Here is a 17,586-nt window from a genome sequence, read left to right as displayed (position 1 = left end):
ACTTGGACCCGAATCCGTCAGTCAATTTGACGTCACCTTGATAACGTTTTTGATGAGAGCCCATGTCGACGCTAACTGTCATTTCTGCAATCTCTTTAGTCTTGGTGTTGTATAAAAACCAAATCTACAACGACACAAGTTATGTATCTAAAGATAAAAGTCGCAAACATGCAGAGTAAACAATGACTGTATATATCTAACCTGTGTAATGTTGTACCATGGTCTCGACGGTTTGGGTACCGTGTGATAGTGGGAGCTAAGATCCAACCCCCAACAAAACTCTTTGTTTATTTCTGTCAGTCGTTGAAGATACAAAGCGGACGCTTGTTGAAACATTTCGATTGTTTTGTTAAGTGCTCGTCTTTGGTAATTGTAAGAAGACACAGCGACCGTGAGCTGCTTCAACAGAGTGTGAAGCTGGGGACAAGCTGCACGACAGCAAAAACAACATGCGTACATGTGTAGACAGTCACTACTATAGACGCGAATGAAGATAACTCAAGACTTACCGTAAGATATATTGCAGGACGTTCTGCATTCGGGACGGAAAATGTACCTCTCGCAAGCTTTCGGCGGTTTAGCCTGCAGCTCATCACAAGTCGGTTGCCTCTGAGAATTTGTAGTGCTTCGACGAAAGATGGCGCGTGCAGAAGTCAATTGATCCAGTAAAGTCGGATTGTCAACATCCCGTCTCGCGTTTTCCAAAGAGGCCACCGAAGCTGGGGATTTTCGGAATCGAAATTTTTGGAATCGAAATTTTTGGGATCGGAATTTTTGGAATCGAAATTTTTGGAATCGAAATTTTTGGAATCGACAATTTTGGAATCAGAATTTTTGGAATCGGAATGTCAGGAATACGATCGCCGATGTCGCCCAAATCAGGTATGATATCGTCTAGATCTGGAATAATATCTCCCAAGTCCGGTATGATATCGTCCAGGTCTGGAATGATGTCGCCCAAGTCATGAATGACATCGTCGAAACCACCAAGAAGAGTATCGGTAAGGAAATCATCGATCGTTTGGAAAGCGTCACCGATAATGTCATCAATATCGTCGTATACAGTGCCCAGCACGTCACCCAAGAAGTCTCCAGTTGGATCAAGTACCTCAGACTTTACGGTATCGACGGCTTTGTCAAAGCTCATCTTGGCTATTAGTGCAGCTACGGTTGGCTTGGGACAGACACTCTTTGCCCTGCGTATGCAGTATAGCTTCACGCACTGAGGACATCTTTGCTCTATTGTGGTATTGCAGCTCTTTGACGTCGCATTGAGTAGAGCCCAGAGATTGTTAACACTTTGATTGGCAGCCTTCGTTTTGTTGCTTGCAGCTCGAACTAGAGTCGCTTTTGCTAAAACTTTGGCGAATTGAGTTTCGTTGAATGTGTTGATATCTTGACTAGAGTTTTGAACCAGAGCCAACACGTGAGCACGTCCCAGATCCCGATATTCTAAGCAATAAACGAATAGGATTTAGCACAACAGTAACAGCAATTAAAGCATTAATTTCACACGCTATCATTTCACTTTTTATCGTATCAGGAGGAAAAGTAAATCTTCTCACTGTTGCCGTTGACAAATGGCAAAGTACAACGAAACAGAAAGAGACGACAAGAATCCTCATTCTATTCTCGCAATGTCGCTCTGCAACTCATATGAAATTGATTTTGTAGGATGAGCAGGCTGCTTATGAACCCCTTCCGAAACGCCGATGTGACGTGTGACAATATTTCGCAATTTCCGTCAATGAGAAGTAGGACGAAGTGATACAATCGCGACTGTTGTGTAAATGGTTATTAGTAATGTCGACAACGTACGTCACAGAATGAAATAATTTGCATTGACTCTCTGTGCTGGTTCTGTAGAACAATGAAATGAAATGAGATTGTCTAAATAGCTGTAGGTGTGTACGTGTGGCTTGAACTCTGTGGCTTGAAGAACAATGAAATGAAATGAGGGCCTACGTCGGGCACCACGAACGTTCTTGCTCCTCTTGCCTTTACCCTTTGCCGGACGGTAGCCAAAAAGACGTCGGTGCTCTTCCATGCTAGCGCTTGCACCTTGACTAATTGCTTCTTCACGTGTAGGTGTTTCAGCGCTTCTTCCCGATCCGAAGGTAGCAAAGCTTGGACGTCTGATCGCTGAGGAGCTGCACGGTTCTCGCGAAGATTCTTGTTTCGCTTGATCGGCAAGCGATAAAACGGCATCTACGGCCCCGATCAATAGGTTCTTCGCTTTGTCAAAATCAGACATACTTGCACAAGTGCACGCGCACTCTAACTAATCAGAGACGTGCATTTCAGACTTACATAGGTATGGCGTGATTTGATCCATTATTCCCAGGCCAGTTTGCTGAATAGGGCCATCAACAAACAGTTTAACGTGCCAATTGTATGACCGCATCCGAGCAGATGCGGTAGTTTTATTCTTGTTTCCTACTGTAATTATTGTTGTTGTTATTATTATTTATTATGTGTCGTCATGCCCCTTCATGATGGGCAAGTGGAGTCTTTACCCCCATCTGGGCGCCCACCAACCTGGCAAGTGAGCCAGCACGGAAAATATGAAGAATGAATTCGACAGATAGAGCATGCGTCTTTTACACCTATAGTATTCTCATGCACAGGACGATGCAGTAAGCTGCTTACAAACACACACGTTCTTGAAGCATTTTGCATCAATGTTAGGTGAAACGCTTCATTCCACATACAACATGACAGTCAAACTGGCTTCGCTCCAGAATCTGCTATGCTCTTATTAGATCTGCTGTCATGTGCTTGAGAGGATACACAACAAATACAAATATGAAGGAGGCATCGAGCAATCTGTGGCCACTAGCTGCCTAGTTCACAAACTCATTAGTAACTTTCTTTGCTTACAAAATAGTTTTCTCTAATACCCTTATTAGTATCTTATTGCATTTATAGCAGATGTTGCTAGCACAAACACTCTAGTTTCAGTGCTTAGTGTCTAATTGCATATGTAGCAGTATGGACGTAGTGCAAATCAGTTCAAAAATATATGTTGTGTGTATTATTATTGTTGTTGTTTTGTTGTTATTATTATCATTACCTTTGGTCATCTGTCTCTGAAAGACATGTCCCGACCTCTCCATATGTTGCCAAAGAAAAGTTTGTGTCAGTCCTAGAATTTGATTCCGGCAATCATATATTATTCTACACAGTTATCTAGACACCTACATCTTAGATACGAAAATTGCCAAATAGCAACTGGAAAGGCAGAAACTAGAAAGGCAGACATACAGACAGATAGACACACCTCTAGATAAACACAGTGACAGACAGCAGACATATACATGCCCATGCAGGGAAGCACATTGACACACAGAAACAGAAACAACCAGATTCATAGACAGACGGACAGAAAGGCAAGCAGAGGGCATAGACAAAAGGCATCAAGCTGCAGCCAGGTTATAAGCCAACTTATATATGTGGAAAGAACAGCAGATGGATGTGGTCTAGATTGACTCACTGTTGGTGCTTTATCGTGTCAGCCAGGAACATCAAAATCTCAAAATACTTCCACGAGGAAGTAGTTGGTGGTCCACTGTCACCAGAGACACGGTGCGTGGTTTTTTTCAGCTCCCTTACAAATCTGTCTCTGAGAGACTTCCACTTCTTCATTGCCAGCTCAACTGAGATGTCCAATTCCCTGGCAACTTCCTTCCATGCATTCTCCTTAACTCTAATGTCTCTGTAGGAGCGGGAAGTTATCTGCCAAATGGCAGTCTGCTGCCTCACAGCCTCAATCAATGTTTCTTCCATTCTAGCGGGGAAACTAAATCCGGGATGCTTAGAGCTCTGCTAATTCGCTAAAAATGCCCACGTGGTTACATTTGACGCTGACCACTTTCGGTTTTTGACGCTGGAATAGAACTTTGCTCTATTCCGACGTCATGACGCCGCGTTGACGTCGCATTGACGCCGCGCCACTTAGTTGTTGGTCACAATACGACGTCCACCTGGACGTCACGATGCCGCGTTGACGTCGACGTCGGCGTCAATATTGTCAACCAGGCTTAATACATCACAGCCATTTTAGACGCCTGGAGAGGGTCCGAGTGTAACCAGATACGTTTGATAATCCGATTAGTTGTAACTTAAAGCCGAGGGCGTGGACGAATAGGAAAACAGTCCCATTCCGCTGTACTTACACGCAGACTCTTCAGTGTGAAGCTCTACGGGTATGAGGTCGGTTGGTCCATTGTTCTCATGTCTCGTCAGTCTCGTCGTTTATCGTCTCACAACAACTGAAGGTAAGCAAAGGCGTGAACACAGGGTGCCACGACACGTGAAATTGCAAATACGCGTTGTGTACATGGAATGTGTGGTGACGGAAGTGGTGGTCGTAATGTGTCTGTCGGAAAGACGAACGAATGGCGACCACCAGTCTATCATTTCTAACGCGATTTTACGACCATTCCGCTCGTTAGCAACTCCATTGCTTGTCAATTTCGAACAGGCTGGTGTATTTGATAATTAGTTGTGGTCAGGTAAGTGCATGGCTCATCTCTGCCGAGTCGCTTTGTTGTTGTTGATATCAGACGCTGTTCGAATCGTTCGCAGTTCGATCATTGCTTGCGGCCGTTTTTCTCGGGTTGGTTCTTGTTGGGAGACCGTGCGTCTGGTGATTTGTGGCGGTGTGTGGTGTTCCGGATACGAACATGCGCAGGTGGGTTGATGTTGTGTACTCCTCGAGCTCGTAGCTGTGATGACGTCGTTGCTATGCAAGGGACTAAACTCTTCTCAACTGGTTGAGTGATCCAGGGAGTATCGATTTCTATCGATTTCTCGCCTATTTTGTTGGTAGAAATTGAGTAGTCGTGCTTGGTTGTGACATTCTTGTGTGATGATGTTAATTTATGCACTGTTGTGGTCACTTATTGTGTTTTTGAAATTGCACTGAATTCGTTCTAAGAATTTGGAATTGATGTAATTGATTAGTTTATGTTTTTTTGCGGTTGCATTTATTTTGGTGAAGTATAGTAGGCTGCTGCTCTAGCTATTCTGCACAGCTGCAGGATATTTCTTGTCAATTAATTAATTAATAGTGACTACAATTTTCTCAACTTTACTGTACCCGTATAGCAATAGCACTATCCTAGAGGTTCCATATTATTCTATAATTAGAAGTTGATGGGTGTTACCAAAACAGTTTGGTATCCAGGAAATGAGGTTACTGGTTGGCACCATGGTGGGCTATCATACATAATAGCATGCATGCTTGTGTTACCTCAACCCTGTTAAGTGCTAATTGTAATTGAATTCAGTTTTACACACTGTGATGAATACCAGTGGCCCTTTACTGTAGGAATAGCAAAAGGAGCTTCATCTCACATGGAATGATTATCTGCAATTGCAGCAGTTGAGGCTAATAATGATTGTTTAGTAATCTTGACTTTGGAGTTGGAAGTGGAATAATACTTATGCTGTCATTTGAATGTGTGTGTGTGTGTGGGGGGGGAGGGGGTGCAAGCTTGCCTGCAGAGGGAATATAGTGGGATTTTGAAGGTCAGGCTTTTAAAAAGTTCTCATTATTCAGTAAATACCATATTTTATTGTCAAGTAAATTCCACCTTTTAATTACCGGAACTAATGTTTTTATTGCTACATGTCTTTCTTAGCAGTTATCAGTTAGACTTTGGCAATTGGTTAAGCCATGCAACACCAGCTAGGCACATTTGTCACTTGTCATGTAGACTTTACTGATACATAGAGTGGGTATGTCAATGGCCTGCTGAGGCAAATTTTACATACAGTGTAGCGTTTGCAACAAAACAAAGTCACACTGTTTGTGCAATATCCATCATGTAAAGCAGAGCATGAAATAACGGCCAATCATCGGCCAATAGCCAACCAAATGAGAAGATTGTGTGCATGACCATTTAAGATGACAAATTTGACGAAAATGGCAACTATGGCTCTGAGTGACCAATCAATTTGAAATCCCTATTTCAGGATTGATTTGAAATCCCTATTTCAGGATCTGTAAAGTGACATGCTTTCTAGGACCGTTTCATGGAGACTAGAAACAGTAAGAGTCTATCACTAAATTAATGGACATGTATAGCATGTATGCTATAATAACCTCAAACGATAATAGATGTGGTTGAGGGAGCTATATTCAGGAGATGGAGGGACATTGGGCAGACTTTACAATTTTTTGCTTTTACACAACTATTGATTAAAGCTAAATCTTAAACATATTGAGACATTAGGACAGTAGAGAGTACTTGTAGCTTTAATTGAACACTGTGTTTTGAAACAGGCTCACTGCTCCTTCTATAGTTATAAAGTTTACTCGATTATATACTGTTGCATGTAATCTGGCATTGGTTGCTTTAGATGACCTACCTTTAGTTTCATATGAACAATGGCGAGGAATGGTTAATTCGACTAAAGGCAATCAGGGATCTGGACCTAGGACTAACTTTGTGTGTTATGAGTGGAAGTTAAATTTTGGGACCAGGCGTGACATTGCCCTACCTTTTAGGTTTACTATACCATCTGACATGTCACTTCAGATTTACAAATACAGTGGTAGTAATAGTACTGAAGAATTTATTGGCGAAGCTAGAAACTGTGCGCCGTCAACTGCATTTGCTATTGCAATTGCCAACTGCACTGGCTTTAGTGTAAAACTTGTGGGCAAGACATGTGAGGAAAGCAAACTATCTAGCACAGCTATTACTACTTTTTACTACAGCACAAGAATGGTGTCTGAATCTCGTTTTGGTATGGTCATGTGTTCTACTACTCAAACCACAGTTGTAGTATTGATGTTTGTTTGCAGACGATTGTCAGCATTCATCATGTGGAGATGCAGCATGTTTTAGTGTTTCTAACATTCGTATGGGTTATCGTTGTTATTGCAAGAAATGGTATAATGGGTCATGTATTCCAGGTAATTAAATTGGTTTGTTTATGCACTGTGAGATTTGCTTTAACTTATTGTTTGTGTATAGCACCTCAAGCTACTACTAAGAATGTCAATATCTGTAATTGTCCACCTACAAATTTTCTTGGAGAGATATGCTACTTGGATGGTCACCACAACATAAGTCATTCGGATAGTTCGAAAACAACTAACGTGATCATACAAACTCCAACACCCTTTGCTACAGCTAGATCTGTTACTGCAACTAAACCTTCTGCAAGTCCTTTAAAAGTTGAAAGTGGGGGTAGTTCAGTATCTATAGCAGCAATTGCAGCTGGTTTAGCCGGTGCTATTGTCATCATATTGGTGGTTGTTGTGATAATCATACTTTATCGCCGTCGGTTAAAGCAATCGGAGAGCAGTCAACAGGCATCTGAAAGTAGGACTTCATAGTTAGTCTGATTGCAGGTTGTTTGAGGAATGGATGGATATAGAAACATCAGACGATCTGCAGTTGAATCCACTCTATTGCGAAAGTGCATTGCAGCAACATCAGATGGCTGAAAATCTCTCAACGACTGCGTCTCAAAAAGATTCTAGAGCAGACAAGATGAATATACTTTATGAATCAGCAGATCGGCTAGAAAGAACTGCGGCACGTGAGTCAGAGAACGTCATTTACAACACGTGACTGTGACAGATGGCATATGCATGCTGCATGGACGAGATATAGTATTAAGATTTCTACATTACCATATAGGCAATGCACATGCATGCTGTCAATGATATGGTACCTATTCTGATTTTGTGACAATACCTATTATTATTAATATGTTTAGGCACCAGATTTGTGTGCTTATGTCGAATCTTAGTAGTACTGGACTGGCACCACACGATTTCTTTCACTACGCAACTTCAATCCGCTCTAAGTTCCGGACAACGTAAGCATGTGTGCATATATTATACTGTTTTCAAGATAATTTATATTCGCGCATGCGAAAACAACATGAACGAAGTCTTTTTCGCGGCTAGGACAGAGGCTATTAAGTGAGCATTCTTCCTTCTATCGGAAAAGTTTGCTGCAAACTGGCGTTGTACGGGTCTAGTACGCTCCCATGCTGTTGCGTCTAGACTATGTTTGTTACTCTGACTTCATCTGTGATTTTGCGGATGCAATTGATTTACGAAGTGTGTTCCACCAGTGACCTACCGTACATGCCACTGAGGATATACGGGTAATTAAGTAACCATTTGTGCGGTATCCGTAGGCGCCTCGCGTTCGTGAGTAACACGTCCAACGAAGTTTTCAGACCGTCTGCCGAATCCTCGCTAGATTTGTTGAAACTCTAGCTGTCATGGAAGTAAACATGCAAACTCCCTAGTAGTCTAGATTACGTATATAGGCCTGGTATAGGTAGTCGTCGTTTTGCGATCGTGATCGAGACAATTGAAATGTACAGTCTGGGTATGCACTCAGTTCCGTTGTAACGACAGTGGTATGGTATTTACTGACATAAAAATTGATATCAGCAAACATTGACTATCAACAGTGTTAGATGCAGTACAGTGTAGTAAAGGATTGATCATACTGTAAGTATGGGACGTGTGAATAGTTGACTGTAGGTGGCATTCAACTCCTGAAGGTGTTTCTTTGTTGTCAAGTACACACAATCCCTAGCTACAATACAAAAGGATGGGGCGACGGAACTTTATGAAGCATTTTCTCCGCCGTTTGGTCACTTGCACGAATCATTGTTAGACTCATCTGTAGTCGGACACGGAAACGATTTTTAAGGTAGGTCCTATCATGAAGCGTGGTCATGGGGAGGAGAAATTTGAGATTTGTGTACACACACACACACACACACACACACACACACACACACACACACACACACACACACACACACACACACACACACACACACACACACACACACACACACACACACACACACACACACACACACACACACACACACACACACACACACACACACACACACACACACACACACACACACACATACACACACACACACACACACACACACACACACACACACACACACACACACACTTATACCAAAAGCTCGATGGAGACCATATAGGACCACGCCCATTTCTGTTGTGAGACCCAGATTTGAAGCCTCGCTACGCTCGGCAATTAAGAAAATATGTTGTTGATATCAAGTTGGCCCCGGTAGTTTCTTTTCTTACGTAGCATTTTGAATTAAATTAATTATTCTTATTAAAAATACGATAAAAATAAAATAGACCTAAACTACACATTAGTCTACAATACTTCTGAGATTTTAAAACCACTCCAAAAGAAAAGGTTTCTAGTTATCTATACAAGGCATGTGCTCAGTCATACCTATGCAAGTACGTGAATTCAAATTTTGCTGAGATAAAGTCATTTTTATACGTCATGGCGTGCCATTGCTGCCAAAACATTTGCGCTGACATTTGCATTTGCATTTGACATTCGCGTTTGATTTCGCGTTTGCTTTCGAGTTTGCTTTTCGCTAAGTTTATTAGTTAATTAATTAAAGGAAATATTCCTCTGCATGTGTGATTGTATCTGCACGCCAACACGACAATTTAAGGAAATTATGCCATAGCTCGCCGTCACTGTGACTTGAACTTGCGACCCTTTAAGGTCTCGGATGTAAACACTCTCTATAAGGTGACTCTCTAACCAACTGAGCTATCGCACCACCCAGCCAGCCAGCCAGACAGGCAAACACACACAGACCACACATACACATGCAGACAGATACACAGCTACAATCCCAAGAAACAGGTAGACAAATAGCTCAACAAAAATGGCATAGAAACACACAGACAACGAGAAATTACAACCACACAAGTTCAAAACAACACATACCCAATCACTTGTGCCTGGTTTCAAGATCGAGCAGCAGTGGACACATTTGCCTTGATTGAACTGACGTAGAATCTACATCAAACGCAAACCAAAGATACATATGTACCATAATAAATCAAACTGTTAGAGGTAGTATTACAAACAGACAAAATTTTAAAAAAGAACAAAAGCAAACACAAAATAGACCAGACAGACAGACAAACAGAAAGACAGACAGACAGACAAACAGAAAGACAGACAGACAGACAGACAGATAATAACAAGAATGGGTATACAGACCGATAACCAAACGGAGAAAGACCTAGACATAGCCACGATCCTCACAAACAAGGAGGCAAACACAATGACAGATGAACTCATCACAAGACGCTAAACATGACCACGTGGACGTGTGGTGCACCCACACGTCCATATCAACTGCATACCCAATCGCTTAGTCTGTAAATGGTTTTCATAGCAGAAGTGGATATGTTTGCCTTGATTCAACTGATGCAGAAGCTGTATCAAATGCGAAACAGAGGCATGTAATTACGTGTCATGATAAATTAAGCAATATTATTAGTAGTATTAAATCCGCAAATTCGTAAAAGTAGATAAAACAGGCAGCTGCAGGCTGTCAAAACAGAACAATAAAAAAAAGTTGAGTAAGGAAGAGGGCACGCATGCAGTGACACACAAACAGATAAACAGACAGACAAGCAGGCAGGCAGGCAGCCAGCCAGGCAAACGATCCATAGACGAAGTTGGCAGACCCATGCAACATTGGCAAGTTTATTGATTTTAGCAGATAACATTTTTCGATACAGCTACAAAAAAAAGTGTAATGCGTAGGTTAGTTATCATCAGAAAGGAGTCAATGCCCAATGCTGAAAGCGTGGGTGGCAGCATGTATGCATGCATGATGTACGTATGTATACGTATGTATGCATGCATGTATGTATGTATGTATGTGTGTGTGTGTGTGTATTACAATACAAGAAAACCAAACCATTCCCTTCCTGCTCCAAAGATATGGATAGTTTCAGGCTACCACTGCAAATAGATAAGTCGCAATAGTATAAGTCCACAGAATCTAACAGCGATTCTTGATAAATTATTCTAGAATCGTAGGTTCAGAGGTTTATTGAGTACTATAGCTTCCGTAGAGCATTTGGAAGCATCCGTGAAAATGAATAGGAATATATGCTGTAGTTAGACACGGCAGTCATGCGTGAGAAAATCAACTTCAAAATATTAAACTAGAAATTAGAAGGAGGCAAAAGTCATGAGTTGACCATGTGAGAGGCAATGATAGACAGACAGACAGACAGACTGTTTGACTCTTAGTCCTATTTAGGGACCTCTTGGGTCCTAGTTGTCTTAGAACTTGCTGATTTTTAGCGTAGACTGTAATAATGTCTTGTATAAGAAATATATGTATTGACAGACAGACAAACAGACAGACAGACAGACAAACAGACAGACAGACAGACAAACAGACAGACAGACAGACAAACAGACAGACAGACAGACAAACAGACAGACATGCAGGTAGGCAGACAGACCGTCAGACAGACAGACAGACAGACAGACAGACAGACAGAGAGACATGCAGGTAGGCAGACACGTGCAGGCAGGCAGCCAAGCAGGAAAACAGACAAATAGACAGATAAACAGACAAACAAACAAACAAATAAAAAGATAAACAAACATATATATATATATATATACATCAGACAGACACAAAGACAGACAGCTACACAAGTAAAAGCATACCCGATAACTCTGTGTCTCATTTGAAAATTGGCAGTGTGCGATTCATCCACACATTCCTAAAATAAAGGTAAATGCTGACAAGTAGTAACTGACGCCCAAAGATCACCCGCAGCCCATGGAGAACCGAGACCAACACAGACTTATAATTAGAAGGTCGCCAATGGTGAACAGTGGGCAACTACGGTTACGCAACAGAAGAACCATCTCCAGCACCGACAACACATCAATACAGTAAAAAAAACATAACGACAGAAACACTCCTGCACGCACTGTCCTTGCGCCATCAACATTCGGACCCTCACAGTATGTGCTACTCAGCAGGAAACAAAAACTGACAATTTCTTGAGAAGCGTACGTGATACAATGACACATATCCACTAATTCTAGATCTATGCTGACCATGAGCTGTCTACAAGTAGATGCTGAAGACTCGTCTAGTAGCAGAGTCAAGGAAAGAAGCAAGTAGTCCGTAGCATGTGAATGGATGTTTCCAGGAATTTAATGTGACTAGTAGAAGTGGGAAAGATTCTAATAGGGGCGGGATTTCACTCAGTCTGCCTGAATACAGTCTAAATATGTAAGCCATAATATATATTATACGTATGTTCAACAAATCGTTCCTCCTACTCGCGTGCTTCCGACTAGCGTTTGTTTTGCTGCTTAAACTATACAGTAGGACGTACATCTTTTTTTAAGTTTGCTCACACTTTCAGAACTTTTTAGTATAGCATATTTAAGTGAATCACCTGGCAGCAGGTTTATGCATTCCTATAACGAGAAATGACAAATAGTTGGTTACTGTAGCTACTCTGTAGCAACATTTTTGAGCTGTGAATCCCAAGGAAGGCCTAATTAGAAGACATACATGTATGTGCATAGTGAGATATCTATTAGTAGAAATTATCCTTTAGGTACAGATGCATGCACAACACATACATGTATGCAGCTACAGTAGAATGGGGAATTAATTACTTAAGTCAAAGTAAATACACCCACACATCAACATGCATGCAGTTTATACAATTATATGCAGTTTCCACAGTAATGACCAAGTGGAACTTAATTAATTAATTGCATCTAAAAGAAGAAGGTGCAATATCGAAATACTTAATTAATTAACTAGTAAACTTAGCGAAAAGCAAACGCGAAAGCAAAGGCGAACACAAACGTGAAAGCAAACGAGAATGTCAAATGCAAATGTAGATGTCAGCGCAAATGTTTTGGCAGCAATGGCACACCATATTACATTTTATTCCAGGTCATCACAACCTGCAGCACTTACAGAAACAGTGCTTCTAGGATCCAGTCGGATCCTACGTAAAGGCATACATCTGTCTAGACAGCCATGATGGTCTATGCACCTCTGAGTCACGGTTAGACCTTACAAACCAGACTGATCTGGTTAAGCATGACAGATAATATTTCTCTTGCACTCTAACATCTAGATATTTAGATAAATAGCGGCAGTCCCTCATGGGGCAACAAACAAAACAACGTTAACATCAACACAAAACACACTAAGACCTATAGCAACAAAACAATTACTACGTCTAATCTATGAAGCTTGCAGTCCAACAAGTAACCATGCATCTATCCTAAAATTATATAGTCACCAGTCTCTCGTGACTCGGAAGTACAGGGGTGCGGTTGATTTGACCATTCCAACCATTCCAGATGAGTATTTGGGCCTAGGGCAACGAGCAATTGCAACTACAATCTATACTGGCTGTGACTTTTTGTTCTTCGGTCTAAAACACCACACCCATTTTCTGGTCTCTCAGACTTGCAGAGCTTCTAGAGTCTAGGACAGGTTGCAAGAGAATTACCCAATCCAACGCCTTTTTCATTGCTAAAACACGCTAAAATGGAGATTGAAAGAGGTTGTCCGTGGTCTTCCTAATCAATCACAAACGTGAATCTGTTCACTGACCTAATTTTAAAGTTAAACTAGATACCGTATAAGACGAATCATTGGTGGGGAATTTATTTTGAAAGATTAGCGGATGTTTCAGCGACTGCCAATATAAAAGTCACCATTATTTTGGCCGCCGGATATGTTGACGTAATTAATCACGTGGATCAGGCATTGGCGATGTGGGGCCGGTACATCACGCGGACGAGGCCACAAGATGGTAGGTAATCCCTGCGTCTTTTGTGCCTATGAATGAGACCGTGAGGCTATGGATGAAGCTGGACTGTCACGTTCACGCGTGTCCAGTTCTTTGCACTGACACAGCAGTTCTTCATCACTAGAGATAGCTATGCGGTAGTTGGAGATCAGTAAGTTAATTAAGGAAATATGAGCCACGAACACAGCTGACAAACACAAACTCCTCCGCGACCACTTACTGTAAGACATATATTAGTTATCAAACAACGATGTCCGACCGTCAAAATAAAATTCGCCAATATAAATGCTTTGTCCATCAATTTCTTAGCAAACCGCCAATATAGATTCCCGCCAATGTTTTATCTTATACGGTAGTTTAGTAACCACACGGGCGCGCGCGCACGCACGCACGCACCACAGTAATCAAACCTGTCTAGACAAACCACGTGCACTTGCTTTCTCCAGATAATAAGTCTTTGAGGTTAGAGAAAAGTCTAATGTAAGAATACAATGAGGATTCTTGTCGCCTCTCTCTGTTTCGTTGTACTTTGCCGTCTGTCAACGGCAACCGTGAAAACATATACCTTCCTCCTGATAAGACCAACGTGAGCTGATAGCGTGTGAAATGCGTTGCTGTTACTGTTGTGCTATAAATCTTATTTCATTTATTGCTTAAATTTTCAAAACCTGGGAATTCGTCAGCTGTTTGCTCTGTTTAGAAATTCTAGTCAAGATCTCAAGGTATTCAACAAAACTGAGTTCGACAAAGTTTTTGCAAAATCGATCTTACTTCGAGTTGTAAACAACAGAATGAAGGTTGCAAAGCAAAGTATTGACGAGCTCTCTGCTCTACTCAATGAGGCGTCAAAGAGGTGCACTACCGTGATGAAGCAAAATTGTTCTCCGTGCGTGTCAAAACAGTGCACACGCAGGGCAAAGAGCGTGTGTACCAAGCCCAAAATTTCGTTTCCAAAAATTTTGCTTTCCCAGCTTCGGTGGCCTTTTTTGAAAACGCAAGAGAAGGGATGTCGACAATTTGACTTCACTTGATCAATCGACTTCTTCACAAGGCGGCATCTTTCGTCACAGCACTACATACCAGAAAGAACCGACTTGTATGAACTGCGAGCTAACCAGCAGGAAGTACGCCGGAGGTACGCTGACCGTCCCAAATGCAGAGCGTCCTGCAATCCAACTTACGGTAAGTCATAGTTGAAATCATCCTCATACGTCTCTAGATTATTGACTGTCTACATGAAGGCATCCTGTTCTGCTGTCTTAGCTTGTCCCCAGTTTTGCACTCTGTCGGAGCAGAGCAGAGTCTCTACGTTTCACTACAAAATTCGAAGACAAGCACTTGAAAGAGCCATCGAAATGTATCAACAAGCGAAAGCTTTGTATCTTCAACGAATGACAGAGAAAAACAAAGAGTTTTGTTGGGGATTGGATCTTGGGTCCCACTATCGAGTACCCAACCCGTCGAGACCATGGTACACCATCACACAGGTTATACATTCATTGTTTACTCTGCCTGCGACTTTTATTTTTAAATAACTTCTCTTGTTATCTAGACAGATTGTGGCTTCATTCAACACTAAAACTCGTCAGCTTGTGGACATGACGGTTAGCGTCGACATGGGATCCGATCAAAAACGTTAGCAAGGTGACGTCAAATTGACCGAGAGATTCGGACCACAAACCATAGCTCAGAAGGCTTTGCAGTGGTACACAAAGAAGAACTAGTGAAGAACAACGCTTGTCGGTAATATACTAGAGAACAGCTAGGACTTTGCAGCCAATGTTGAGCAATTTGTGGAACATTTGTGTCTCGATTTATTGTTATTTACCACATTTTCGTTCAATAAAATGCGATAAAGTTGGATCATGGTTACTCTAGAGCGTTTATCAAGTTGTCTGCTGTTGCAATTTATTAACTGTGTCATTAATTCATAATTGATTTTTGTGTAAGAACTACGTAAAATTTAGTCGTTCGCAATTGGCAACGACAACACGACACCGTACACTTGCTCTACTGTATATACAACTAAGAGTATTGAATACGGGACCTAGGCATCATTGCATACGGGATTTATGAACCTGATACCGCATACGGGATCTGCTTTCAAGAATCGTGTGTTGTCTTTCTGAAAGGAAAGGAGTCACTGCACTAACAGGCATCGACTGGTATGTTTTTTGAAGTAGTAAACATTTTGTAACAAGTAGGATTTTTGATAATGCGTCATATCTTAGATTGCAAATCTATACCTAGAGTTGCAAATCTACTGATAGTTGTAAACCGGCGTGTGTGCATGTGTGTGTGTGTGTGTGTGTGTGTGTGTGTGTGTGTGTGTGTGTGTGTGTCTGTGTGTGTGTCTGTGTGTGTGTGTGTGTGTGTCTGTGTGTGTGTCTGTGTGTGTGTCTGTGTGTGTGTGTGTGTGTGTGTGTGGACAAAGTTTGTTGTGCAACCTACTTGTTAGTAATCGTCGGATACTGGGTTAAGGCCCTGCTAATGGCACATGGGTCAGTTGGACTAGTGTCCAAGCTATTCCAACAACAGCCTTTAAAACCAAGTTTACTGCAAAGTCTAAGTCATATGCCTTTCTTCACGCAAAAGACAGGACAAGACTATAGACTAACTTGTTGGAAATTCAATGTGCAGAACATCAAAGTTTGATATACATTGCAGTTGTGGTTTCATTGATGGTTGTGGCTTCACTGCTGTAAATAATGCCGACCTTGTAAGCCATCAAAGGCAGAAACATGGTCAGTCCTTAACTGGCCAATGTCAGTATTGCCATCAAACTTTCCTTCAACAAGGCCTCCACAACCACGAGCATTTTTGCTGTTAGAGAATTTGCACCTCTCGACATAGTCTGTAGTGACCTTGGCCTGCACTGTTCCTTATTAGAATGAACGGAGTGAAAGAAAAGGTGTGCATGTGTGCGTGCGAGCGCGTGTACACATATCTCATAGGCGCTAGGAGCAATTTCACTTTGGAGGGCTAAGATAGCAGCAGCATCAGGTGGCATCATCTCAATTTTAACGGTTACACAGTTGTAGAGTGTGAGTAAACATTTAGGGAACCAATTACACCATTTACCCACCACTGACCTGCTCAGTCCTTATGCCACAGTATGTCCTCCGTCACTTATTAATTAGCACTGATTACTAACAAAGGCAGCAGCAACCTCAAATATAATGTATTTATGGTATCAGTCCTAGTCTTATGGCAGTAGAGAAGGAGGTGATTTAATCTCTCGTGTCATCAACAAAGGTAGGAGTGTTTTACCTTAGGTAAAGCGAAAGATGTTAGATGTTGATGTTGTCACGGGAACTTGATAAAGTTTAGTTACAATTGCAATAATTGATGGACTTCCACACACACACAAGGTTTTGGAACCAGTTGTACTTTTCCTCACATGACATATTGTACGCAGAGCCGTGCACTCTTTTAATTGGATTCCTGCTTGCTCTCCATAATAATGCATTTTTCGACACACCACAATTATATACTTTCTATATAAAGCTCCACATTTTCAAGTACAGTAAATAATGATCTGGAAATTCAAGCCGTAGAGATTATGCTTAAGTTTGGGGAATAGGCCCATTCATCTCCTCAGTTCCGATGTCAAAGATATCTTCCTTAGCATCGCAGGAAAATTTTTGGCAAACGCGCTCTAGGAACGTCTCAAGAAAGTATAAGGAACTTGTCTCTTAGAGAACAGTGCAGGATTTGCTCTGATAGTGGTACCATTGACCAGATCTGAATAGTTTAGGACTAAAAGCGAGAAGTCAGGCGGGTTTAGATTATCAGAATAACCACAGGAGTAAGGCAAGGTTGCTGCTTATCTCCTGTTCTCTTTAATATACTATATGGACAAAATAGTTCGTGAAACCTTTTTGTGACTTTTGGTATTGGCTTCAGCTTGTATA

At 41.6% G+C, this 17,586-nt stretch overlaps 1 protein-coding gene across 1 annotated transcript; it reads left to right on the top strand.

Annotated features, from left to right (window-relative positions):
* The first annotated feature begins 6,533 nt into the window (after positions 1-6,533).
* Positions 6,534-7,589, top strand: LOC134179251 (uncharacterized). The gene is made up of 4 exons (XM_062646106.1): positions 6,534-6,756; positions 6,815-6,925; positions 6,987-7,337; positions 7,393-7,589. The coding sequence occupies exons 1-4, from the start codon at positions 6,534-6,536 to the stop codon at positions 7,587-7,589; spliced, it is 882 nt and encodes a 293-aa protein (XP_062502090.1).
* The last annotated feature ends 9,997 nt before the right edge of the window (positions 7,590-17,586 follow it).

The sequence above is a fragment of the Corticium candelabrum genome, chromosome 5 (assembly GCF_963422355.1).
Source record: "Corticium candelabrum chromosome 5, ooCorCand1.1, whole genome shotgun sequence".
NCBI classification, from domain to species: Eukaryota; Metazoa; Porifera; class Homoscleromorpha; order Homosclerophorida; family Plakinidae; genus Corticium; species Corticium candelabrum.
The sequence above is the reverse complement of the archived record's forward strand: the minus strand, read 5'-3'. Positions and strand labels throughout refer to the sequence as shown.